At 32.2% G+C, this 27227-nt stretch overlaps 5 protein-coding genes across 6 annotated transcripts; 1 reads left to right on the forward strand and 4 right to left on the reverse strand.

The window, feature by feature from the left end:
* Window positions 1-5248: 5248 nt before the first annotated feature.
* Window positions 5249-8701, reverse strand: LOC105765374 (uncharacterized). 2 transcript variants are annotated; one of them, XM_012584429.2, is made up of 8 exons: window positions 8434-8701; window positions 7678-8076; window positions 6795-6929; window positions 6668-6710; window positions 6152-6208; window positions 5933-6047; window positions 5694-5820; window positions 5249-5422 (listed from the first exon to the last, which is right to left on the reverse strand). In XM_012584429.2, exons 2-8 carry the CDS (start codon window positions 7992-7994, stop codon window positions 5407-5409), a joined length of 810 nt encoding a protein of 269 aa, XP_012439883.1. In that variant the 5' UTR covers window positions 7995-8076; window positions 8434-8701; the 3' UTR covers window positions 5249-5406. The 2 variants fall into 2 exon arrangements, with proteins under 2 accessions (XP_012439883.1, XP_012439885.1); XM_012584431.2 differs by having other exon boundaries at window positions 5690-5820; window positions 8434-8699.
* A 2618-nt stretch (window positions 8702-11319) lies between these two features.
* LOC105765378 (hypothetical protein) lies at window positions 11320-11808 on the forward strand. The gene has a single exon (XM_012584436.2). It carries the CDS (start codon window positions 11320-11322, stop codon window positions 11806-11808), a length of 489 nt encoding a protein of 162 aa, XP_012439890.1.
* A 641-nt stretch (window positions 11809-12449) lies between these two features.
* On the reverse strand, window positions 12450-14686 carry LOC105765377 (WAT1-related protein At3g30340). Its single transcript, XM_012584433.2, has 6 exons — window positions 14400-14686; window positions 14213-14275; window positions 14017-14133; window positions 13517-13931; window positions 12886-13037; window positions 12450-12777 (listed from the first exon to the last, which is right to left on the reverse strand). The coding sequence occupies exons 1-6, from the start codon at window positions 14588-14590 to the stop codon at window positions 12600-12602; spliced, it is 1116 nt and encodes a 371-aa protein (XP_012439887.1). The 5' UTR covers window positions 14591-14686; the 3' UTR covers window positions 12450-12599.
* Window positions 14687-20029: 5343 nt separating this feature from the next.
* On the reverse strand, window positions 20030-21291 carry LOC105762544 (ethylene-responsive transcription factor WIN1-like). Its single transcript, XM_012580301.2, has 3 exons — window positions 20813-21291; window positions 20617-20718; window positions 20030-20494 (listed from the first exon to the last, which is right to left on the reverse strand). The coding sequence occupies exons 1-3, from the start codon at window positions 21269-21271 to the stop codon at window positions 20087-20089; spliced, it is 969 nt and encodes a 322-aa protein (XP_012435755.2). The 5' UTR covers window positions 21272-21291; the 3' UTR covers window positions 20030-20086.
* Window positions 21283-21766, reverse strand: LOC128035531 (ethylene-responsive transcription factor ERN1-like). Its single transcript, XM_052625316.1, has 2 exons — window positions 21379-21766; window positions 21283-21326 (listed from the first exon to the last, which is right to left on the reverse strand). Exons 1-2 carry the CDS (start codon window positions 21764-21766, stop codon window positions 21283-21285), a joined length of 432 nt encoding a protein of 143 aa, XP_052481276.1.
* Window positions 21767-27227: the final 5461 nt, after the last annotated feature.

Consider the following 27227-nt stretch of genomic DNA (forward strand, 5'->3'; position numbering starts at 1 on the left):
ACATTTATACCACCTATTTTCTCAAGATCATGGGTGAATAATAATTTTAATGAAATATGTTTCGTTCTATCACATTTGATGTAACTACCCTTCAATTAAGCTATACATGTTGCATTATCTTTATATAAGATAGTTGACATCTTTTATTGTAAAGCCAAATTACATATCTTCTGGATATATTGGGTCAACAACCTTAGCCAAACATACTCTCGACTTGCCTCATGCATTGTAATTATTTTTGCATGATTGAAGAAGCAGCAAATAATGTTTGCTTTGTTGAACGCCATGATATGGCAGTATCCCCACATATAAATAAATATACTGTTTGAGATCGACTTTTATGTGGATCTAATAAGTATCCAGCATCAGCATTACCAACTAATAGGGATTTTGAATCATTTGAATAATATAACCCCATATCAATAGTCCTTCTAAGATATTTAAATACATGTTTAATTCCATTCCAATGTCTACATATTGGAGAAGAACTAAATCTTACTAACAAATTTACAGCGAAAGTTATATCAAGTCTTGTGTTGTTTGCAAGATACATCACTCCCCCTATGGCACTTAAATATGGAACTTCAGGACCAAAAAACTCTTCACCATCCTCGTAAGGACGAAATTGATCTTTATTCACATCTAATAATCGTACAACCATTGAAGTACTTAATGGGTGTGTTTTATCCATGTAAAATTTCTTTAATATCTTTTTCATATAAGTTGATTAATGAACATGAATTTCATCTTTTAAATGCTTGATTTGTAAGCCAAGATAAAACTTTATTTTTCCAAGATCTTTCATCTTAAATTCTTTCTTTAAATAATTTACTGTATTTTGAACCTCTTCAGGAGTTCCAATAATATTATGATCATCAACATAAACGGCAATTATCACAAAATCTGATCCAAACCTTTTTATAAAGACACATAGCCAAATTGGATAGTTTTTGTAACTTTTTTTTAACGAGTATTCAGTAAGACAATTGTACCACATATGTCCAGATTGTTTTAATCCATATAAACTTTTTTTAAATCTGATCGAGCAATTTTCTCAAAAAAACTTTATATCTTTTCGGAATTTTAAATCATTTAAGAATTTTCATATAAATTTCACTATCAAGTGTACCATATAAATAGGATGTAACAACATCCATTAGATGCATGTCAAGTTTTTCACGTATTGTCAAGCTAATAAGATATCTAAACATGATTGCATCCACCACAAGAGAATGTCTCCTCATAATCAATACTGGACCTTTGCGAAAATCCTTGTGCTACAAGGCGAGCTTTATATCTTACGACTTCATCAATTTCATTTTGTTTTCACACAAATACCCATTTATATCCTACTGGCTTTACACCTAAAGGTGTTTGGACTAATGGTCCAAAAACTTCATATTTAGAAAGTGAATTTAATTATGCTTGAATTGCATTTTTCCATTTTGACCAATCTTTTCTATTTTTTACATTCCTTAGTAGTTTTAGGCTCATGATCCTCATTTTATTTTGTTATTTCAATAGCGACATTATAAGCAAAATTGTTTTCGACAACTACATTTTGTTTTTGTTCCATCTTTTTCTCGTATTGACATAACTTATTAAGATCTCTTTATTTTCATCATTTCCATTTTCACTTTTAGGTACCTGAATCTCTTCTTGCGTTTTATAATTAGTTATGTCACGAGTCTCTTTAAGAACTCCCACCTCCACTATATGACCATCTTGAATGTTTGTTCCCCCTTTTTTTTACAAGGATTTTTATCTTTGAAACCAACCGATTTTCCATGCTTCATGCATGAATTACTTTTTTTTACATTAACAATTTGCCCTATTAGGACATCAATTCGTATTGGAGCATTTTCAATTGGTATGTGAAATTTAATGAATCTGACAGTTGATTTATAAAATAAATCATCTGTTGAACTTCTAGTTCACATTGCTTTGCACAAGGATCTTAGACATTGATAATTCATTTTAAGTACTTTATTAATCCAGCTTTTTACCTCTCCCTCTAATGTTGGGAAAACTGACAACTCATGTTATAATTAAATCTCGAATTAATAGCTCAAATATTATGAGGAGACTCATATAAATATACATTCCCAATATTTTATTATGACCTATCTTTGTGTGTTGTGGTGAAGCAGTTGGAACATATACCGCATATCCAAAAATTGTAAGATGGGAAATATTTAGCTTATGACCAAAAATCAACTGTAATGGAGAGTATTTGTAATTTAATGGCTTGATGTGAACAATATGTAAATCAATACAATCTCATGTTGAAATAGGAAGTTTTGTTTTCATAAGTAATAATTTAACTATTAGTTAGCGGCATTTGATAAACAATTCAGCTAAATCATTTTCTGTGTGAACATGAGCTACAAGATGTTCAACTTTTATCCCTATTGACATGCAATAATCATTGAAAACTTGGGATGTAAACTCACCAACATTAGCAAGATGAATTGTTTTAATTGCATAATTTAAAATTAATCATTTAAATAAGCAATCTTTCAAACGACAAGTTGCGAGTTGATAACGCATGTGATTATTTTATAGATGCATCTACCAAAATCATATAGTATCAAAACCATCCACATGGTGGATGAATAGGCCCATATTCATTTAAAAAATGTAAGACATTAAATCTCAACTTTAACTAGTGAGTTTCTAATAATCAATTTTTCATTGAGAATAAGCAACATATGAGAATTCTTTTAAATTTAAGAATCTTCGATTCTTTAATAAATGTTCATATGAATTCTTAATTAAATTTTCGTATCATATATGATCCGAATGGTCTAACTAGTCATGTCAAGTAATACATGCATTTGTATTAGTAAACTTGATTTACTTTAACATATGTTTCAATTGTACTAAATTGTAACAAATTGATAATTTTATTATTATTCTTTTAATTTGTATCCACATACAAGTACTATTGTGACATTTACTACTGGAAATGTCTAAATCAATGTGAAGTCTATAATGCCACTAAGTCAATAAATATAATTTCTAAATAATTATATTGTAGTATTCGCATAAAGCAATATGCCAAATTATTCAAATGCCCAAAAATCTATTAATAGCAAACTTTGAGAGTGGATCTTATTTTTCAGTGTACAACAGGTATATAACCAATGACTTTTCATACATAATTTTTCTCTCTTGTAAGTTCTTATCGGTAATATTTTACCATGTAATTTTAATTGAGAATTTAGTTTGAATACCGTAAGTTATACTCACAGTTTAAAAAACTACTTGCAACTTTAAGTGCATCCAACTATAATAAGTTTTAGATAGAATTATCATATTCTATTATTCATAAGTAAATCTTTCACAGTCAAATATTTTACTTCCAACCCCTTAATGGAGATGATGATAAAAGAATATCACAAAGATTATAAAATAAATATAAATTAATAATCCAATCATATTTTTTCATCCTTTCAAAATACATATTTATAACAATAGTGATTCATATGAAATATAATATTTTTCTTATTCACAATCTTAATATAATATCCATTATAAATATATTTTAAAACCAATGGATTAACCATCACAAAATATTAATATATTAGCTCTTCTAGAGCTTTCGACTAATTTTGTACTATTAAATATTAAAATATTTGTTTGTTTCAAGACTACATAAGATAAATATTTTCTATCTCGTAATGATAAAATTTATTACTACATTTTCATATTCTTCCTCAAAGAATATTAACAAAATAAAATATTTGGCCATATGCCACATATGTACCCAATAATATTTCATATCACATTGATAAAATAAGTTATCTTTACCATTTGAAGAGTTATCTTGAGAACTTTCATTGTGCTCTTATTTATTACTATATTCCTAGTTTTAGTGGTCTATGATAATATCTTTTACTTTCTTTATGTTTACATTCACTTCGGAGAATACAACAAATTTAATAGGACGGACTTATAAACATCCCAATAGATTCTTTATTTCATAATCGCCATCGCAAACATGCGTGAGATTTCAAATCAAAATTTGAAGATTTTTAACATCATCGTCATCACTAGAAGGTATGAGATCGTTCAAAAATATTCTTGATTTCATATAAATAACGGTATCAAATATTTCACCATCCTTAAGAACAAAAAGTAAACTAAGTTAATCAAAATAATGATAACATATAATGAAAGAAGAATGAAAAATAATAATCAAATATGAAACATTAAATAAAAGAAACTTCCTGTAAAAACTTTACATTTTACCGTCAAAAATATTAAAAATCACGGAGGATAAATTTGATCGTCGATAAAAGAAACTATCACTTTGAGCAAGATCATGCCGATAACATGTTACAAAATAAAGAGAGATGGGGAGAATAAAAACAAAGAAAATATGAAAGCAATAGAGAATATAAAAGAAGTAGATATCTAATTCTAATAACTATTAGAATTTAAAGCACATCAAAACTTTATATTGATCATGATAGACATCCACTTAATAAAAATTCATAATAGATTTCATATTTTATTTAAGTTTTTGTTATAAAAGTTCACTCAACATTAATTATTTGATGCCAAGTATATGAAAAGAAAAGAATGAAATTATTTTTCAAAAAAGTAATGCATAGGTTTTGAATTAGGTGAAAAAGAATCAAAATCAAGATTTTAAAAATAATGTCACCAAAATCTGGCTTTTGTGTTCTAAAATAAATTTTAGATGAATTTTAATGATTTCTTCAATTTTCCATCACCAAAAATTCTTGAATAAAGAAAAAAATATGAATATGTTCATAATTTTTAAAAAAGTTTAAAGGATATAATATTTACTTTTTTAAAGTTTTTAGTTAAATTTTTTTATATCATAATATGATTAGCTAAAAGATGTTTTTTTAACAATTGAGTTAATTTGAGTAACAAAATTAGTTTAAGTATCACTCTAGATAAGGTAATAAAATATTCTTTAAATATAAACTTGAAAAAAAATTTAAATATCACTTTGAGCAACGAAATACCATTTGTGAAAAAGATTTAACTGCAAGCTTGTGAAAATAAAAAAAAAAGTTACCAACTTGAAAAAAATCATAGTTTAAGTACTGATTAAATTCTCTTGATTTTATAATAATTTAATAATTTTATTTATTCCCATTATAATTTCAACCATGCAGGATATTATATAATAGTAGGTTGAAGTTGACAATGATTAATATAACTTCGATGCTCGAAAAAGATTCCATCAGCCTTGGAAACCCACACAACCTTTATTCGCAACCCCGCATGTCTCCATTCCATTCACCAAAATCACAACAATATTTACTAATAACCATTTTCTTCATTGAATAAAGAAGTGAACCCAAACAAACTATTAAATCTGCCAATTCTTACCTCATAGCAGCAACCTAACCTTGTTCAACATAATCAGGCTCCACTCCACCTAAGTCAAAAGAATGCAGCCTCCATCAAAAGCAGTGGAAATGGAATTTTCATACTTTCTAGCTTCCCATTCCAATACAAATTATCAACATTTGAAGATGAGCAATACAGGAAATATATAGAGTTCTCAAACTATTCAAGGGGAATGTTACAAACTCTATCATGGTGTACAGATGTAAGCAGTAACAAACAATGGGTTCCCTCCTGAATAGCATGCTGAATGTCATATACACAAATAACGCTTGAATTTTACTATATACAGATTTACCTACAAAGCAGGATGATACTGGAGAGTCGCATTTACTTCTACCCTTTGCATGGCTCTCCTAATACTCCACTCATGGCAGAATTCGAGGGCAAGTCGAAGGGCTGTTCCAAGTCCTAGGACAACAATAACACCTGTACAATGTCTCTTCAAGTTACAACATCATGAAGAATAAAAGCTATTTGCTAAGAACGTTATTTTTTTTTATAAACAGGTATGGGAAGAATATGAGTGAGGTGTACGTACCAATTATGATGTTAACAGGTAGTGCCGAGACACCAAGAGTAACGGATATTAACACATCCAACAATAAACCACCAATAAGGATTGAAAATGCCACCCACAGAGGACTAAAACAACCCTGTCATAAAGAATGATTTGATGCGAAGTTTAAAAAAAAAAAACCAGGAAGAATTTTTCAAGAATAAGTAAGATCCCAGTAGACAGGCGCAGTTATCCACTTACCCGTTGAAGTTCATGTGGTGTAAAGCTTGGATCAGCTCTCCAAACCCAGTAATTTGTCTGCACCATGAAACGTGTTTTAGGATCAATATAGGTATGACTATGAGATGCTACAAGTAAACCGAAAAACATAGTTTTCTATGTCTGCTGTGGACTATAACTCAATAACATTACTTATGCTTTTTAAATACTAGAACCCATAATCACAGAGACCATAATGGCTCTTTTATCTCTCTCTGTGCCTACAATTGCACATGGCATGCATAATAGTAGCCGAAGGAACAAAATAATACTCAAACTCTACCACATTCTATCCTCGACTTTGTTTTATTTTCCAGCTTTAGATTTGATTTGGGCAACGAAACCTCTCTTTTTGGCGAAGTAAACCACCAGTGCCACCACTCAAAAAAATGATAATATTGAATTTCTAGCACCTTGTAGGCTATAACTGAATAAAACAAGCAAACTTGTCCTAAGGTTTTTATTGCTAGCCCTTTCACTTAAGCACAGAATACCTACACTGGGCTGGGACTCTGGAGCTGACACATTTACAGCTACTGCTCTGCACAACAACAGTGAACTGAATCATGTATCGGTTACAAATAAGCTAATTTTAATACATGAAATCATATTTTGAATAATTTACTGGCATATTTCGCATTTGTTGGATCCTTTTGTACGAAACCAAGTGTCAATGCAAGATCGATGAGCTTTTGCAAGACCACCTTTACATTGGCACCCAAGATCTATAAGACCTTCTTCCTTCTCCTGTTGACAAACTCTGAAGGATAATACAGATAATAATGAGTAAAGAGTATTCAATACTACAGATTGCTTTCAAGATTAATCTCAGAAAAACAAGTCGATGGCCAGGAAAGGGATGGTAGATTTAAGATTGCTAACAGACCGGCCAATTGAGTACTAGCTCAGTTGGCAGGCATGCATATATATTGCTACTGAAAGACTTGGAGGATGAGCATTGAGCATTGGAGAGTGCTTAGGCACGTAAGGTCCTCCTCTAGTGGAGTTAGGGGTAAATTAGGAAACTCAACAAAGAAAAAGATTGTTGACTGACCACAATATATTAAGATGATCTGGAATGAAGCATTTTATTTTTCTCAAGCCTAATCTTTATTCCTATTCCTAGGGATCTAACCTCACCAAAACCTTTATGCAGCTCATTCTTTTGGCAAATTATAACAAAACAGTACAATAAATAAACACCCATTAGCACATAACATGATAAGAAAGTATAAACAGGAGAATTAAGACTTCCCACCAGACTAAGTGAAATGCTTAGGGCAATTAAGTGATTAACCTGAACATATAAAGATTTTAATCTATGAGGCTTCAGTGAACATAGCTAACAGATACTCAAGACCATGTGACAATCTACACTCGTACGAGGAGTCCATCCTATTCAACAATAATCAAATATTGGAAACAAAAAATTTCAAAAGGCGCATAATAAATGAGAATACAGGATGTATGAAGTAAGACTGGTGGAAGATGAAAAAATAATGATATACCTGCATTCCTCATCAGAACTACTGTTCCTCAAAAAATAGCCCTTTTGAGGAGCCACATGAGGCAATTCCTCCAAAACGCATTCCGTATCTTTTAATTGAGCTATCGGCTGCTGAGTTACATGAGACTCACCCTTTGTTACCACGATGGTTAACAATGTGGGACTGGACTCACAGGCTGAACCCCTAACTGAGCCTGGTAGTCCTCCATCCTGAGGCAACACCTGGTTGTTTCCCTGCTTCTCAAGGTCAGGTTCAGGTAAATTACTGGAGTGGTAACTAGCTCTGGTGCTAGTCTCATTTGACCCTTCATTCAGCATCTGATTATAATTTACAGAGTATACACTTATCTCCTTTTGGTTCTAAAAGATTCAATTGTCGTGAATTTCCACAACACCCTCACTGTTAATTTCAAAAAATAAAACCCCATCAAAACTGCCAGTCAATTCAAAACCCTAGAGGTAACTCAGTTTTAACAAGAAAAACTGCAAAAGACCAGGCTTAAACCCTTCAAACAGAATGCAACAGATAGTTCCATAGTTTCATTACTTTGATTCTAAACTAGAAAAAATTCAAATAAAATACCATGAAACCAAAAGCAACCCATCATTGATAACCCAATAACAAGATGCACTACTTAAAATTTCAGCCTTAAAATTAGCTCAGAAAAACTGAAATTTCAATATTAAAAACAAAACATAAACAAAAGGAGTAAAAGTGTCATTTAAATTTCTATACAGAAAAGTGAGGAGACTGCACCTAAAGAATGCTTGTTTCCTTTGAATCACTGATGAGTTTGCTGACAGTCGAGAGTTGAACAAACAACAGCAACAATAGGAACAAGAAACCATAGAAGAAAGTGGAGAGAGAAACTATAAGTTACTGATTAAATAGAGATGACGGTTTTTTTTCTTCTTTTTTTAAGAAATTTACGAATTAATAACTACAAATTGGGTTAACCAACAGACGAAGAATCTTTCGTTTTTAATAACGCAACGCCACGGGGTAAGGTGGACCGGACCGACTCCCTCCCTTTCGTGTTGTTCTAAACTTTGAAAAAATTAAATATTTAATCCCTATACTTAAAAAGTTAAAAAATTAAGTTCATCCTTTTTTTGTTTTTTGAAAATTTCAGTCTAATCATTAAAATAGTAAATATTTTCTATCAAAATTTATCAATTTAAAATTATAATTACTTTGTTTTCACTTCTCATATGAGGAAGCATATGATTAGCAAAAAGATTTTTAAATTGAAGCAATAAGATCTAAGGATCAAATATCAAATTATATACAAGTACATGGACTAAAAGCAAATTTTAGCCTTTTTTTTTCTTTTTTTTCTCTTCTAAAAATCTATTCAACCTCGAATTAGAGATTTTGATAAATCATATTAAATTTTGATACATTTTTAAAATTTAAATCCGAAATTTAAAAGATTAATAAATAATTTTTTTATATAAGAGATTTTAATTTTAGATCACTGACTTAGCTTTCCACGTTTGTTTGCTAACTTATATCAGTGGCTAAAAAATTTTGCGGAAAGCTGGCTTTTTTTAGAAGGAAAAAAAAACCCCGAAAATGACGGTGAAAATGGTGTTACTCTAACTTATTGTTAAGGGCAATCAAATTTGGTACACAAGGGGAATGAAGGGTAGCTATCAACCCCATCTCATCTGGCTTATTATATAGTATTAAATGTAGATTGCATGTTTGGCATGTCAAGGCATTAAGACAGGCAAGATATTTGTGTGGTATTCCATCTCTTTTTTAATCATCCATAATTAGCATTTGGGACAGCCAATAATTATCTGTATTCTTGGATGACTGCTCACCTTATTAAAGAAGTAGATGTTCAATACTAACATTAAGTTAATAGGTATCATGTCGGTCCTTGTTAACGTGAGATGTATTATTCGTTTCATAATTTTATTGATAAAAAACAGTCTTATTTTATTTTATTTTAAAATTTTTAATTGTTAATTAAAACACATGATATTTTTAAAAAATTAAAATTATATAACATACCATATAATTATTCTAAAATTAATAATGTAAACACTTATTTAATATATAGTTACATTATTGATACCATTATTATTTTATGGACTAGCATAAATAAAGATAAATGAGGCCTTAACTTGTTGGTTAAAGCAAAGGTCTTGACTCTTGAGTCTCTAGTAAACTCATATTCATGTTTTATTATACACATTTGTGATATTTGAGTCTTATCTCATTTTGTGAGTGTGTAGACCTGATCATAAGTCGGGTCACTTGTTCAGGCTTGAAGGCCTACTTGAAAAGTGGAAGGATTTGGACAAAATTATATCCTGAAAATGGACTTGGACTAAAAAATAAGATTTATTTTTTAAATGGGCCGGGCCTCGAGTAGAATTTTTTTGGCTCGGATTCAGCTCGAATCAACATAAACTTCCTATTTGTTTTTGCTATTATTTCGCTACTATATTGTTAATATTTTGTAATTGTTTGAATATGGTATAACTTTTGTTTTACAGTTAATTTTGCTACTATTTTAGAGAGATTTGATGGTTAAATTACAACTATCTTATTGCTTAAGTATAAAGTATTTTTGTAATGTCTTTTCAATTTATTGAAAAACATTTATTTTATTATTTTTAGTGTATTTTTTGTTTTTAATTTTGTTTTCATATAAAAGAATAATCTTAAAAAAAATTAATGAGTGGGATGGGTCGAGCTCTGGTTTAACATTTTTAACCTGGGCTGAACTTGGAGTAAAATTTTAAACCATTTTTTGAGTTAAACTCGAACCTAAAATTCTGCATTGACCCGACCCGACTCATGATTAAGTCTATGCTTGTACCATGTGTGAGTTATTTTTTATTCTTCATTCGCTATACTTTATACTGTTGCTGTGCTTGTAATTGTACTGTCTTACATTATTCGCACCTTAAAAAAAAAACTCTACAAGCAAGTTAGAAAAACCACCTATTTTTTTTATTTTAAATAATTATATATTCATAAGGGCCCAATGCAGGCCCAAGGAGTTCTTTGAGGTCCTGGTGAGACGTAAGAATCAATACAAGCTTTTGATGCAGCCGTGTGGATTGTTCAATGACCGATAACCCACCCAAATATCCAATACCAAATTAATGCTTTTATCTGATCCAAATTCAAAAAATTTAATTGGAAACAGCTCTGCCCTACCCGAAGCCGATCTTTTATTTTTTATATATATAAAAAATGAAAAATCAAAGCTCAAAGAGACAACTTCAATGCAGAGAACGGTGTCATGTTCATGGCATTAGAGTTATTATGAATACTAGGATGGAATGGCACGCTTTGACAAGTGCCTCTACCACTACGATTCTTTCCCTTCAAATCTCTTCAATGAAAAATAAAATCATATCAGAAGAGCGTAAGAGTGACAAAAGTATATATAATCTGTATCAGTTTAACCAATACTCAAGAAATCTCTCTGCTTTAATCTGAGAATAAATTGAAAAAAAAATATCCTTGAATTGCCATGGAAGGCACTTCTTTATTCCCTATCAAACAGACCTTTTGTTCCTACACCTATTCTTATATTTAAATGTTTATTTCAGTTTCAGCTCCAAACTCCAAATCATAATTTGCCCTGCTTTGTTTTTTTCTTTGTTTTGCTAAATAATGCCTCTGGAAACATGCAAGCCTGACCATTCCTCTGGTGAAGGAGATAAGCATACTAGATTACTTGATAAAGAAGTCAAAGACATGGTCTCCGCCATTACTCGCCGTGTTGCCGGTATTCATAAACCGGGATCGAGCCACGTCGGAGATGATGGTGATGACGATCTGCATGGTGTTGGAATCATCACGCTTGCAGGAAGCAATGCCGGGGCAACAATGCGAAGCGAGGTGGATGAGAAATCCAGCAGTCCTCATGGGATTTCACTTGGGGGGGAGCCTGATGAATGGAGTACCTATGTTAACAGCAATTTCCAAGCTGTTAACAATTCGATCATGTTCGAGAGCAGCTATAACGCCAACGATCCCGGCGTTCATTTGGACGTCTCGGATGTTCCTGAACGTGAAGGCAAGAAGTCAACAGATAAGCATAGGAGGGGAAAGAAAATAGAAAACGATTCCGCCAAAGCTGAACTTACCGATTCCGATTAACATGGTCTTGTCCCAATATACTTTGCATACTATAAATCTTTGTATTGTTTTACTATGCTTCTTCTCGTATTATGTCTTTGATTATATACCATTTTGGCTGTTTTCTGCATTATTGTTAGCCAAATAATGATAGAGTGTTTGAACTTTCAAGTTCATACTTGTCCTCTTGTGTCTTTAATTGCAATAAGAAGGCCTGTTGTGATGAATAAAATGGTCTATCACTTGTTTCTTATCGCCCTTCTAAACTGACATTTCCGGCACAAAGATATCAGAGACCGCAAAGTCTATGAACCCCCGGTATGCAATCGGGATTCAGTTGAACTGAGGAATGAACAAGTCTAGATGGTGCATTTCAATATCAGTTAATTTATTATAACAATGTGTAGGCTCTGAAGGAAAAGCTACCACCATATATACCTTAATGCAACATATGTAGCAGTCATAAACCGATGGATAAGCATATTACTCGAGTGCCAGAGATACTGTATTTGATAACAAGGTTTATCGCTCAAGCATGGTTTTTCCATGTGAAACAGCACTATGTAACTTGGAGGATCAAATTAAGTTAGTCATAGGGTCAGGGTTATGTTTGAATTGTCTTTTTTAAATTTCCTTGATAAACTTTATCATCCATCACAAACTTGTTAAAAAAAGTAAAACTTTTTTTGATGTTGATTTCCTTGTTGTGGAACAATTGAACAAGGGAAGTTGAAAACATATTTGGTGGTATTAATTAAGAGGGTTATTTGAATACCACAAAGAAATGAACTTGAACAGGAGGCAGCAAAATGCTACTTGGTCTCGGGATAACTTGAATCGCAAGCAACTGTGATGACCGGTAGTTGAACCTCTTGTTCCCTAATCTCTTTGGCTTCTTGTGCAATTTTCAAAGCACAGTTCTGCATCTCTCTGTTCTTGCCCCAAAGAAGAATATACAATCCGAGAATGACAATGATCGAACCCAACAAACTGTTCATTGGAGTGTAGCAGGGAAGAAAATTAGCAGTCGAGCATTCATCAGCTTGCAAGTACATAAGCAAATATACTGATTAATTGGGACATGAGATAGTTAATTACCTCCCAAGATTTAGTTGCTCATGGAGTAAGGGGATGTCAAACATGGCTGCCATTATCTGGACAAGTGGACTAAAGGCTGCTGTGAAGACCGGACCCCTCTTCTTGACACACCATGCCATTCCGACGTACGACAAGCCAGACCCGATCATTCCCTGCAAAAACAAAACAATAGCATGAAAATCGGGGAATGGAAAGTACTGATTTTGTTTGTAATGTTCTCCATTTTTGGTCAATGGAATCTATTTGGATAGTTTATTCAGGGACTGGAGAGACACTAATGTTATCTGTACTGCAACCAGGAAATACAAAATTACAAAAAAAAAAAAAAGATGCGTAGAATTGAAGCTTGGATACGTAGAATTGAAGTTGGAATCTATGCCTCTCTTTTTTATACTTTTGGTTGAATGGTAACATGGAAAAAGATGTGGTGAAGAAAGCTAGCCTAACCTACAAGACAGCATATACCTAGGCCAGCCTTTCGTCTACTCCTCGACCCAAAACCCGTGGTTGGGTTAAAACCTCTGTTTCTCGGACTCTTTATTTTACCAAAAGTACTCATGTTCGGCATATATTCAAACACGAGTATGTGGTTAAAACTTACTGAGTTTGGATAGCATAGGTTAAAACTTACTGCATAGAGGACAGTTATGATTTCCACTTTTCCCTTCAGTACCCACATGGAAAGGTCCCTGCTTGTAAACAAGCTTAAGGCAGCCGATTGAATGGCACCAAAGAAAGACATGATTGCAGTGCTGGAGAATTGGCAAGGGTATCTTCTTCCAACAAATGATTGAATGATAAACCAAGAAGACCACAACAGGGTTCCCACTACCAGCGCTAAGCAACCAATAGTCCACCTCTGTGCCCTTCTAGAAGGGCTCAGCTTGACGACATTCGCCACAGTTTGAGCCACAGCGTGTGAGTGTTGGTGTTTGAACAAAGGCCTTCCTTTATAAAGTGTTAGTAGCAAGCCTCCTCCGACACAAATCACCGAACCGAGTATTTTGGCTCTCCCACTGTTGCTTTTGAGGTTCACAGTTTCGATCCTGCAGTACAAGAGAGGATTGGTAGCCAAGTTTTGCAGAAGAACATAGTACCGGTTTAAAACAAGGGATAAATTCGCATCGATACCGGAATGGTAATGCCATTATAAACGTGACAACCGGTACCATGTTGACGAAAGCGCATGCGAATGTAGCGGATGTGTATTGAATTCCAAGGAGAAAGAAGTACTGCGTTAGTGAGGCCCTACAAGGAAATTACTAAGTTAGATTTTCCTGTTATGATATCCATGAATCTATAGTTGAATAATGAAATATAAACTAACCCGACGATTGCACTGCAAAAGAGGTAACATAAAATGCGCGGTGTGAGCTTTGGCCTGGTGTTCCTGCAAGCAATCTCAGTGCTTAATCAGCTGCTGAAATTAATGAAAAAAAGTTGGAAAAATTTTGTGAAAATTTATGAAACGGAAAGGTAAAGGGAATAATGGAGAGTGAGAGAGCTTCATATACCTTTCCCAAAAGTAACCAATGGGGGCCAAGAAAATTGTAGAGATTGACAACCGGAATGTTATGAGAACCAAATGGTTCATCCCATCATCAAGGACTTTCTTAAGAAGAATATTCACCACAGCAAAAGAAAAATCTATTGCTATCATTAGGAAAAAAGGGTTCCATTCATTACAGCTTTTCAATTCAGCCATTGAATCAAACAACACCAGCGATCAAGAGAACTAAAGCTAAGAGCAACAGGTGCTACCTCTCTCTTTGACTGTTTTTGTGTATGAACTGAGAGACAAATAGAAAATCTATAGAGCTCTAAATAGACGGAGTCTGGAATAAGTGGGAAGAAAGCAAGATTAAAATTCTTCAAATCACATCAATGCTTTAAGCAACCAACTTTAGCAATAGTTTAATAAAATTATTCTCATCTTTCTTTCTTTTTTATCACTTTTGTTTGAATGATCCTAATGGAGATTAGTTTGGAATCCTCCTTTGCCAGGCCCCTGGCGAGATATATCGAAAAAAAAGCATCGATGCATGTCGACTAGCTCTTCCTGATCTTCATACTAGTCAAGTTTTTACGATAATATTTCATCATATTTCATCATATAGGGGGGCATATTCTGAAATTCTGATTAGGGGTGTAGGAGAAAAAAATTTATACTCTCATGCATGGCATCAAATACTTGATCTTTGAAACAGGAGAAGAGACCCTACAACGTGGGACGCAAGAACAATGTGTCAAATCTTTTGTACCCACTGATAGTTGGAAGAGATGGTGATATCCAAGAACTGGATGCACCCCCCCTCCCCTCATCTTTGATTTTTTATTGAAGTGAAATAAATCTAACTATTTGCTCTTTGAACCTTTCTTCAATTTCAATCCAAGTGCTGAGTGTTTTTTCAACTTTTACACGTTTACTTTTAAATGTTCTTTTATCCAATAAAGGCTAAACATCTTTAACTTTTATAGTCCAATCTCAACAAATTGTTCCCACCGAGTCTTTAACTAATTTTCCATCTTTGTATATTTTGGATAGTTGGCATTTATTCCAGGTAAAATGCTCTAAAAAAAAGAATTCATCCCTGCATTTAGTATTTAATCATTCTGCACATATTCCACATGGATCATAAGTTAATTGGGTTAAAGTTATCCCAGAATCAAAAAATTAAAGTAGCCATCAAGCCTTCATGTTAGAAAACTGGTGTTATTCTGCAGATTTGGTGGTTTACATGTAAAAGATCATGCAAGGGATGCTTTCGGGTTTCGGCTTTTAACCGATATTACCTGGATTTAGGTACATGTCTAACACGAGTATTTTAAAAAAAAAATGAAAAACTCGGATAACATTTTCTACTGAATTTCTCCACCCTTCCTACTTTCCTTAAATTATGCAGGCATTGAGAAAGAGATTATGATTCTAGATGCCAAGAAAACAACTTTGCTGTGACCACGACCATTCGTTTGTCAACTTTTGTGACTCACCACACCGTACTGCCTATCTTAGAATGGCAGCTAAATTGGACCCACCTATCTCTCTTTTTGACCTTTTTATGCCATGGAATAACATGAAAAAATATAAAATGTTTAAGGAAATAGCAAAAACTCCTTGGTCCACTCATTCAGTACCCTTACACATTCTCAAGCAACTTAGAAATCTAAAGGAAGATTTTGACTATATTTGTTCCTAAAATATTGGCAAAAGTATTTCAATATTCTGTTTCTTTTTCCCTCTGGTTATGCCTCTAAATCTAGCATTAGTTCCCTCAGCCACGTTTAAGAAAGAATTTGATGACTGTTAGTGACCCTTTTGATAGTTTCATCCATACCTTTCATTATTAAGGAAAGTGTCTCGAAGTATAAGTTTTGGCACCTTTTAGTTCACCCGATAGATATCAACAAGTTTAGTAGAGTCATGTAATTCTGCACATGTATTTTTTCAATAATTGCATGTAAATTAGAGGAGGGTTTTTTCTGAAATGAAAGATGTCTTATTAGTATTTGATTTTTCATATTCTGTGTTTTTTCCATGAAAAGAAGCATTCAAATTGCAGCTTAATTGAGATTCAATTAGCACAAAGCAAAGAATGATTAGTTGGTGAATGTTGTTGTACAACAATTTATAAAGAAATAGAGAATGAAAGAATTGTATTAATCATGCATGATGAATCTGTGACTGGATTGACATCAATCAAGCACAGACGAAACATACAAGTAGGGATCCCCCCAAGAGCCAATAGGACCACTCAAAGTGTTATTGTCACATTGAAGAAACTGCTGTTCCGATGACCAAACACCTTCCGTCGTTGTTCCATCGATTTGGGAGATCGGCATGTTCACCGGAAACTCTATTTGGCACCGGTTTGGAAACGACAAGTCCATCGTCGATACAGCTGTCCCTGGTAGTGGCCATGTTGATGTAGCAGCAGTCAAAGTAGAGATATCGAACAAGCCATTGGGAGGGACTTGGTTCATCTGTGCACCCCATGTTGCAGCTTCAAATGAAGGTTCATTGGACCAAATCATGCTTGTCATAGATGGTGTTTGGCTTTGAACAGGTTGATGCCATTGTGCCTCAATATGACCTACTGCAACTTCACCATCACGCTCACGGTCAGGCTTGCTGGTAGGACCCTGAACGAGGTTCATGTTTCCAATTCTTTGAGGAGGAGGAACCACAGCAGGATTAGCAAGTGAAAGGACTTTAAGCCCTTTACCATCAAGCAACTTGGCCTTGAGTGCACCAATAAACCCATCACCATCATCACTTCCCCCCTTCCCACAGGCTTCTTCAAACGAGAAAGGCTGAAGTTTATCAAATGAAAAGCGGTTGGTAGACGAGCTAGAAGCCAACTGAGGACCAGGTAGTTCGAAGTTGGTACGGGCATTAGCCCCACGCAACGCCCGAGCAGCATCGTCGTAAGCTCGAGCTGCTTCCTCGGCGGTATCAAAAGTTCCCAGCCAAAGCCTGACTTTTTGCAAAGAGTCTTTGATCTCAGCCACCCACCTCCCTGATGGTCTTTGCCTAACTCCCACGAATCTATGGTGTCCTCTAGACGATGACTTCTTTTTACCACCCACTACATCAGCACGGATAGGAACTGACATAGTTAATTTCTTCCTTTTATCGAACCTCTGAGTAGCCGAGGTTTAGATTTCTTATAACGGCGGGTTTCGAACGGGAATCTTTGGTATGCCATCAGCCGACAACAAAGAAAATGGCAAAACCCGAGGCTTAAAATATTGGGATGTCAATTGCGGCAGGCCTAGTTTATATCGAGGCAATTACTAAAAATACAGTAGCCAGTAATTAAAACATGAATTTGTTGTATTTTATTCTTGTTACAAGTAGAATCAAGTTAGCAACTCCAATTTTAAAATAGAGCAGTAAAAATTGGGATTATTTTTTTATAAGGGTTAGAAGTAGGTGTTGTCGAAATTAATACCAAGCTTGAATATACAATTTTAAAGTAATTATATATATTAAATTTGAGGCTAATATATATTAAAAAAATTTATGGGGCAACTTTTTTTGGTAAATTTATTGAATCATTTATTTTCATTTTGAAATTAATTGATAATATTTTATGTTTTAAATTTATTTAATTTCATTGATCCTGTTTTTGTAAATATTTATATATGTTAAATATTTTTTAAATATCAGTAAATTTAAAATGATGTATTGAGCAGATTTCAATAAGAAAAAGGATATATCCACGTAGACACTCCATTGTTATATAGCTTTTAGAGACATGAAAAATGAAAGGATGATGAAACCTATTTTTCTTAAATCACTTTATCTTTTAGGTGTTAACCACCATAGGAAGTGACTATGATTTCCTTTTAATGATTTATTTGTTTTTGTGATTTGTTTTTAGTTTGTATATTATAATTTTATTTGCTATATACTTGTAGACGACAGAACATTAGATAAGATTAACGGGTTAGCTACGCGATCTATATTCTTTCCAATTATTTTACCATTTTTAATTACCATTTAACGTTTCACCTCATTTTTTTCAAACTAAAAATCTTGTAGATTTAAAAGATGTATGTGTGTTTAAAAATGACATATAATAGTCGATTGGGTCTTAACTCGATTGGTATGGATATTGTTGCCAATAATGCAGGAGAATATGGTTTCAAGTGCGTTAAAACGCATTATCCTCCTATTTATGAGTTTAGGAGGGGTTATACCTAACTCTAGATATTGTGTCAAAAGATCAGATATGATAAAAAATAACTAATGAAATGTATGGATTGAAACTAATTAATCATAATTTTATTGGTTTTTTATAAAGTGAAAAGACTAAAATATTACTTATTTTAATTACGAAAGGACATTCTCGTAACTTTCTAACGAGTTGGTGAACTGGTTGAAGGTGACAACAACCCAATCAACGGTATAGATATACAACTGATAGAGCTATTAAAGTGTGCATAATAAAATTAAAATATATACAAAATATTAAAGTAAAACTTTAACTGAGTGGTAAATTAAAGATTTTACTAATATAATTGGTGTGGGTTCAAATTTCACGCTATGCATATTTTTATTAGTTTTTTTTATAAAGTGAAAAGATTAAAATACTCTCGAATAATATTATTTATTTTAATTATGAAAGGACACTCTCTGAACTTTCTAATGAGTTGGTGACCCGGTTGAGGGTGATACCAACTCAATCATTAGAGTTTGCTACACCTCGAATTAAGTTAAGGTAATATTTTAATTCAATTTAAAAAGGGAAAAATATCAAAACTTAACATGAACTTTTATTTAATGTGCAATATCATATATGAACTTTGATTTTGTATGATTTTATACGTAAAATTTTAATTTGATTCAATTTTCACAAATCACTAACAATATTATTAAATTAACACCATTTTACGTTGATATATTGCATACACAAATAAAATATTAATCCAATATGAAAATAATGTATGTATTCATTTCTTTAAATGTGCATAATTGAATCAAAATCACAATTTCATGTATACATATAAATCGCAATTCAAGTTATAATTGTACCAGTTTAAAGTTTATTTATCAAAATTACACATTAAATGAAAGCTCATGTATAAATTTGATATTTATCCCATTTAAATAAGACGCAACATGCGTGATAGCCCACGTGTTTGAATAAAAATATAAGAAAAGTTATTAAAATTTTAAAAGAAATAAAGTATGAATTTACTGAATTATCGTATAAAATTGTCATATTTAAAACTTTAATGTTATCAGTATTTTCATAAAAAATAATTTAACTATTTTTATAAAATGGTCATTTAAAATGTTAATGGTGAATATTTCATTCATTTCAATCTTATTGAATGGACAAAGGCATGCAAAGTACATACAATAGTATGGATTCTACAAACTATCAAACAACAATAATTTCTTATAACAAAAATCTACTTAATTTGTGTCTTCACAACCACAAAAGTATATTCTTGCTTCATAGTTATTGAACCAAGGCCTAAAATCTTTAAGATAAAATTCTAGAGAGAAAAGATCAAACAAGCAAATCTCAAAAATGAAATAATCAAACCAAAAGAAATTAATTAATATTAAAAAACAAAACATTTTAATTACACAATATAACAAAGCATTTAAATTACAAAAAATAGCATTTTAAAATAAAATATTCAAACATTCATATTATAATAGGAAATGGGATGGATCATAAGTGCATCACTGAGGAGGGCTATTCTCTTTGCCACCACCGGCTCCTACATGACTGCCTCCGCCACCAACAAATTGGAACTGCCGTTGGGACCGCTGTTGTAACTGCATCATGGGTTCCAACATCCGCTGAATGTTACACAGTGTCTGATTCATTTGCGCCATCTGCGTCATGATGTTGGAAACATTAGACTTCAATGTTTGCACTTCTTCAGGAAATTGTTGTGTCGTCGACGACCCCTGTTGGGAAACAGTACTAGGAACATAAGGAGTGCAGCTCGCTGCATCTGAATGGCAGTGTGAATTGCTGGTCGAAGGTGAAACACGTGGTCTTGGTCTTGCACCACACCCAATAGCTTGAGACCAAAACCCAGCGTCAATATGCCAAAACTTGTACGCATTGTCCCTACAAGTTTTCTGCAAAAAAGAAGAAAATAATTTTCCGATAATATATATAGTTAGAGGACACGAAGATAAACAATTATTGATATAGTTAAAAGATCAGAAAACATAAAATAATGATAAAATTAAAGACTTACTTTGATAGCTTTAAGCTTTTTCTTGTTCATGTAATCACCAGAACCCCTAACACGTTTATTGGAAAGTTTCGCGATTGTCGATTCAGGGTGCAAGTCTCGTGACTATATAAAAAATAAAATTTCAAAATTATATTAAAAAAAATTTTAAAATTCTAAAATGTAATTTAATTAATATTTGCATAAAATAAATTTTAACTTGAATGTTATCAAACGAGACACGATTCACAGACGAATTTGAAGCTGACTGAGGCAGCTCGAAGTTGGTGTCGGCATTAGCTCCATGCAATATCCGAGCAGTCTCATCGTATGCTCGAGCTGCCTCCTCAGCAGTATTAAAAGTTCCAAGCCAGAGCCCAACTTTTTGCAAAGAGTCATCAATCTCAGCCACCCATCTTTGGTGTCCTCTTGATGTTGATGTAGCAGTGATCGAAGTTGAGATATTAAACAAGCCATTCAGAGGGGAAAGGGTCATCTGTGAATCCCATAATGCCTCAAATGACGGTTCATTGGACCACTTAGAGCTTGCCATAGATGTCGGTTGACTTTGGAGTTGATGCCATTGAACCTCTATTTGACCAACTGCCGATTGACCATCACATGCTTGATCATGATTTATGGCAAGCTCAGGCTTGCTAAAACCCTGAACAAGGTTCATGTTTCCTGATTCTAGGCATAAGTTCTTGTTGCTGAGAGGAGGGTCAGAAGCAACGCTAAGTTGCAAACCAGCAGAATTAGCAGTTGAAAGGACTCCATTCCCTTTACCAGCATCAAGCAACTTGGGAAGTGCACCAACAAGAAGCCCACCAGCATCACTCCCACAGGTTTTCTCAGATGAGAAAGGCTGCAGATTATCAAAGATTAAACGGTTGGTAGACGAGCTAGAAGCCAACTGAGGACCAGGTAGTTCGAAGTTGGTACGGGCATTAGCCCCACGCAACGCCCGAGCAGCACAGTCGTAAGCTCGAGATGCTTCCTCGGCGGTATCATAAGTTCCAAGCCAAAGCCTGACTTTTTGCGAAGAGTCTTTGATCTCAGCCACCCACCTCCCTGATGGTCTTTGCCTAACTCCCACGAATCTATGGTGTCCTCTAGACGACGGCTTCATTCTACCGCCCAATTTATCAGCACCGGTGGAAGCTCCTGATGCCATAGTTAATATCTTCCTCTTTATCGTATCTTTGAGTAGCAGAGATTCAGGTTGCTTATAAAGGCACGGCCACGGGTACATTTGATATACCACTAGTCGACAACAAAAAAAACTGCAAAACCTGGTCTTAAAATTGCAGGCCAGTTGTTTATATCGACGCAATTACTAAAACAAAATATCAACTAATCAGAGATTATCTTCAATTGCATTTTACAAATATATAAATAGTTCACTAAAGGTTGAAATATAAGCCCGAAAGCTACATTTAAGCAAGTCCCGCTTTTCATAAATTGCCTTCTGAGAAATTAAGAAATCAAACAGACAACACACACAATCGCACAAAACCCATTCTTTCTTCTTCTTCTTCTTTCTCTTTTCTTTTTTTTTTTTTGGTTTTATTTGCTGTATGCATCCAGTTGAAAAAAACCATAAATAGACATTCTGTAGGATATGCCGATTATTCTACCTTTTTTATGTTAAGTACTTGGGTGAACTATTCATTAATTTATTAAGAAAATTTCATTTTAGTCATTTAACTTTAAAATTTATAAAATATTACTAAACTATTCTAAAATTATCTTTTAGTCACTGGATTATTAACTTCCTAACCAATTGCTTGTCTGGCCGTTAAAATACTGTTTGACACACATATAAAATATATGGTTAAATAACACAATTAGTTTAGTGATTATGGGTAAGCTTTGGTCACTTAACTAAAAAAGTTACAATTTTATCACTAAATTATTCGAAGTTTTTATTTAAGGCATTGAACTATTCAAAAAATTTTTATTTAAGTCACTGAGTTGTTAAGTTTTTCCTTTTTCTTTTTTTAAAAAGTTCTACCAATGATTCTCAATCAACGATTAATCAATACGTTGGATCAATACACATTGATGAGTAGAAAAACACATCTCAAATCCAAGTCGATCTGATAGTCAATGTCGGAGATGAGAAAAAAAGATTATTTAAATTCGTGATGTCTAAAATTGTTTCATAAAAAAATTGAACTATAGAAGTGAAGAGGAAAAAGACCTTTTGATTGGTGCAAAGAGTGCAAATGGAGAAAGCTATAAAGCATCGATTTTACAACTCAATGACTTAAATGAATTTTTTTGAATAGTTCAGTGACCAAATTGTAATTTTTTTAGTTAAGTAACCAAAAAGAAAACTTACCATAGTTTAGTGTCTAATTTTATTGAAGAAAAATTGGATGCATTGTATATTTAATTAAAATAAGGGTAAACGACACACTATTACTCACTCAATTATGGGTAAATTTTCGTTTTGGTCACTTAATTAAAAAGTTACAATTTAGTCACTAATATTTTTATTTTTTGTCACCCAATTGTTAAGTGACACTTTTTAGTTGGTATGTTAATAATTTTAGTCTTCAAATTTTACATTTTTTGTCAATTTGACCCGATTCTATATAAAAATTATTTTAAAAATCAAAATTACTTAAAATATAAAATTTGAAAAACCCAAAATTGCAATATTTTTTAGTCGAGTTTCATGCCATTGAAGAACATCCATAATTGATATTACAGATACTTGTGAAATAGACTCGGTGCATTTTCTAACAAAAAATATAGAAAAATATACCACCAAAATTTCTTTTCCATACTCAATTCAAAATTTTAATTCATTTAAATTATTTTCCAAAACCCAAATTGTAAAAGTAAATTATATATGATTTTTTTTCTTTTCTTACAACGAAAAAGCTATATCAAGAAACATAAAAAGAAAAAAAAGCGAAAACCAAGAATTTTGTTTAATGTTTTTATTTTTTATGTTTTTAAAGAATGGGTATTGGATATTTCTATACAAATATTATAGAGAAACTTGAAAGGTTTAAAATAAATTTCCTCTTTTTCTCACTTTATCTATTTTATTTCTAAATTAAAAAAAAGAATTTTAAAATTTTATCATTTTATATATAATCAAGGTCAATATAACATAAAAGTATAAAAATTGATATCTAAAATTATTATACCAACTAAAAATGTGTCACTTAACAGTCGGGTGACCAAAAAATAATTTCGAAAACATTAGTGACTAAATTGTAACCTTTTTTAGTTATGTGATCAAAATAAAAAATTACTCATAGTTCAGTGACTAAAGGTGTAATTTACCCTTAAAATTTAAGTCTTGCAATTACTATTGTTAAGCCTGCAAAATAAAGCTACGCTATAACGACCAGAAGGAAAACACTACTTATTCTTCATTGCTTAAAAAAAGCACTTCTGACTCCAAAAACACTTTTAGAAGAAAAGTTGTGCAGAACAAGCTGCTTTTGGCTGAAATTTTTAGCTTTTCAGGAGTGTTTCAACAGCACTTCTGAAAAGGAGAAGTTAAAAATTTTAGCTTTTCCCTCTCCCAAAAGCACTTTTGGTGCTTAATTACTTTTTCACCCATCTAATAACATAGTATTTTCCTTTTTTTTCTTTTTGCTTTGTAATTGGCCCAATTTGCCTGGGCCCAATTAAATCAATAAACACCAAAGCTAAAAAACCCAAATTCAATTAAAATCAAATTTTAAAAGTCCAATTACAAACCCAATAAAATAGCAGGCCTAAACATAAAACTCAAATCAGCCCAAACCCAACTAAACCAAATACCCAATAACCCAAACAAGCCCAAAACAAAAGAAAAAACAGCAAACAGAAACCCTAGAAGCTTCAGCCGCTGCCTCCAATCTCCCTAGCGCGCCGCGCCGCCCTAATTGCGGCCGCCTCCCCCGTGCACGCCGCTCCGTACGTCACGTCTATACTTGCAAAATATCCTAGAAGAATCTAAAAGCAAAAAAATAGAAGGAAAAATAGTTTGTAAAATATGATTTTTGGGGCTATAAAAACTCTATTTTTGTATTCTAAATGAGGGGGATGAAAAAATTCAAAGGAATACAAAAAAATCAGAGAGAAAATCAACAAAGGTTTCTTTCATTTTCTTATTTTTCTTTCTGTTTTCCTCTTCGAAATTGCTTATATATATATATATATATATAAAGATATTTGTTTTATTTTTAATATATGTATTAAAATAGAGTAAAAAGAAAAAAAAACTAATCTAGGAAAGGTTCGATCGCCACGCACAGCGGTCGTTGGCGGCAGACGACTGCAGTCCGATGAGTGGATCTGTGGCCAGAGAAGGAAGCCTAGCAGAGAAAAGAGCCCTCTCTTTTCTGTTTTTTTTAAAACAAAACAGTAAAAATGAAGGTTTAAATTTTATTTCTCTTTTATATGTCCTCTAAACGACGTCGTTTGGGGTCTGTTTCAGTGGCCTCAAAACGGCGCCGTTTTGGCACTGATCTGCGAGGTGTCCCGACCCGAGAGAAGGATCCGCCTATTTTGTCTCAAGGGTCAATTTCGCATTTGGTCCTCCTTCTTTTGTGGCATGTTCAAATCAGTTTTTTTCTTTTTTTTTTAAATTTCGCTCTGCATTTTGTTTGTGTTTCATTTCGGCCCAGGTTGAAACGTTGCGTTTTGGAGGGACGGGGATTATTTCTCACTTGGTCCCCCAAGTTATTCACGTATTACATTTGGCCTCTTTGCTTTATTTTATTTTCATTTTTTCCTTTAATTTTGTTGTTAGTTTAATTTAATCCTTACCTATTTAATATGCTTGGTTTTTTGGCCTCTTTGCTTTATTTTATTTTCATTTTTTCCTTTAATTTTGTTGTTAATTTAATTTAATGCTTGCCTATTTAATATGCTTGGTTTTTTTATTTATTTCTTTTTTTAAATTTATTTCATTATTCTGTTTTAAATATATTTAATTTTACATCTAACATTATTTTATGTTTCAGCTTAATATATTTTTAAACTTATCATCGATATTATTTTAATTTATAATATATTATTATTTTAAATTTATCATTTATTTTTTATTTAAATTCATCATGTATTATTATTTTAAAATTTATCGTCTATGATTATTTAGATTTATTGTGTATTTATTTTATATATTTCCTATGTAAATTCAATATAATTTATACACATTTTATGGTTTTATTTTATAATATATTTTTAAAATTTACTTTTATATATTTCTATGTTTTAAAGATTTATAGGATAATACCCTTAGACTTTATTATTTTATATATACATACATAATTTATACTAAATTATTTTTATTCTATACTATTGATTTCATATTATTCTAGTTATTACGTTTAAATTCTCTTTTAAATATGTTTATATATCTTCTTTTAAATCTATTTATATATATAATTTATTTCTTTTAAACCCTATTTTATTATATACTTTGTTTATCTCAACTTTTTATATATGTTATTATATGCATACATTATTATTTATATTAAGTTTTCATGTATTATTTATTTAGATTAATATATATATATTATCTTGTATACTACTTATTTGGATCTTCTTCTTATTCAATATTTGCTTTAAAATTCATTTATACTACTTCATATAGTATTTATTTTTAATTCTACTTTTTAAACTATTCCAAGTTTCATATTAATTACTTCTTTCTAAAATGTTTATACATATAATTTATTTTTGGTACATTGGTAATTCCAAATTTCTTCTTTTCCATGTTTTTTTGGTTATTTTAAAACTTGTTACATTTTATTTGTGTTAATTTGCTTCGTATTTCTTTCAAAATTGGCTTTTAATTCATTAGCCTTGAATATTAATTTTAGTATTTGCATAATATATGATATGAAACTATTGCTATTATGTGTATTTTAATTTGTTCTTTGTGTTTTCACATTATTGTCATTCATCTATATAATTTTATTTCCATGTATTATTGTGTCATGCTTGCAAATATATTCTTGTTTCTTGTTATCGTATCGTGAATCAAATTCCAATGTAGATAATCGATATTAGTTGTTGCTTCTTTTTTCTTCAAACAAACCAAATAAATGTATTTTAAGGCAGTTTTATAATCACTCTTATTTGAAATCTTCTTAAAATAAAGTCATATTTCACGTTTCGAAGCTTCGAGAAATCATACCCTAACTTACGGGGTTTCGATTTTCTCGTTAATCCAAAATGACCAGTTTTTTAATTTTCAAAACATATGGTTCCTTTTAATAAGATTAAAAGCAAGTTGTATGTCGTCTTTGGAACTTCAAGAAATCGTGCCCTAACTTACGGGGTTTCTATTTTCTCGTCAAACTAAAACGGCCAAACATTTAGTTTGAATACACAATAAAAATTTTTAAAGGTTAGCTTATGCTCGGGAATTCAAACGTTGCATCCTAACTTACGGGATACGACATTTTGTTGCCTCGGGATGAGAAACCCTTTTATATTCGTTCAAATCTATCCAAACATTATTTTAAAATATGACATTAATAAAATGGGGAAATCACTTTTAATATTTTCGAATTTTCGACATTCAACTTTAAGACATTAATTAATCAATTAGGTACCAATTTTGGGCGTGACGAGAGTGCTAATCATTCCTCACACGTAATCGACTCCCGAACCCG

Source organism: Gossypium raimondii, chromosome 12 (genome assembly GCF_025698545.1).
Source record: "Gossypium raimondii isolate GPD5lz chromosome 12, ASM2569854v1, whole genome shotgun sequence".
NCBI classification, from domain to species: domain Eukaryota; kingdom Viridiplantae; phylum Streptophyta; class Magnoliopsida; order Malvales; family Malvaceae; genus Gossypium; species Gossypium raimondii.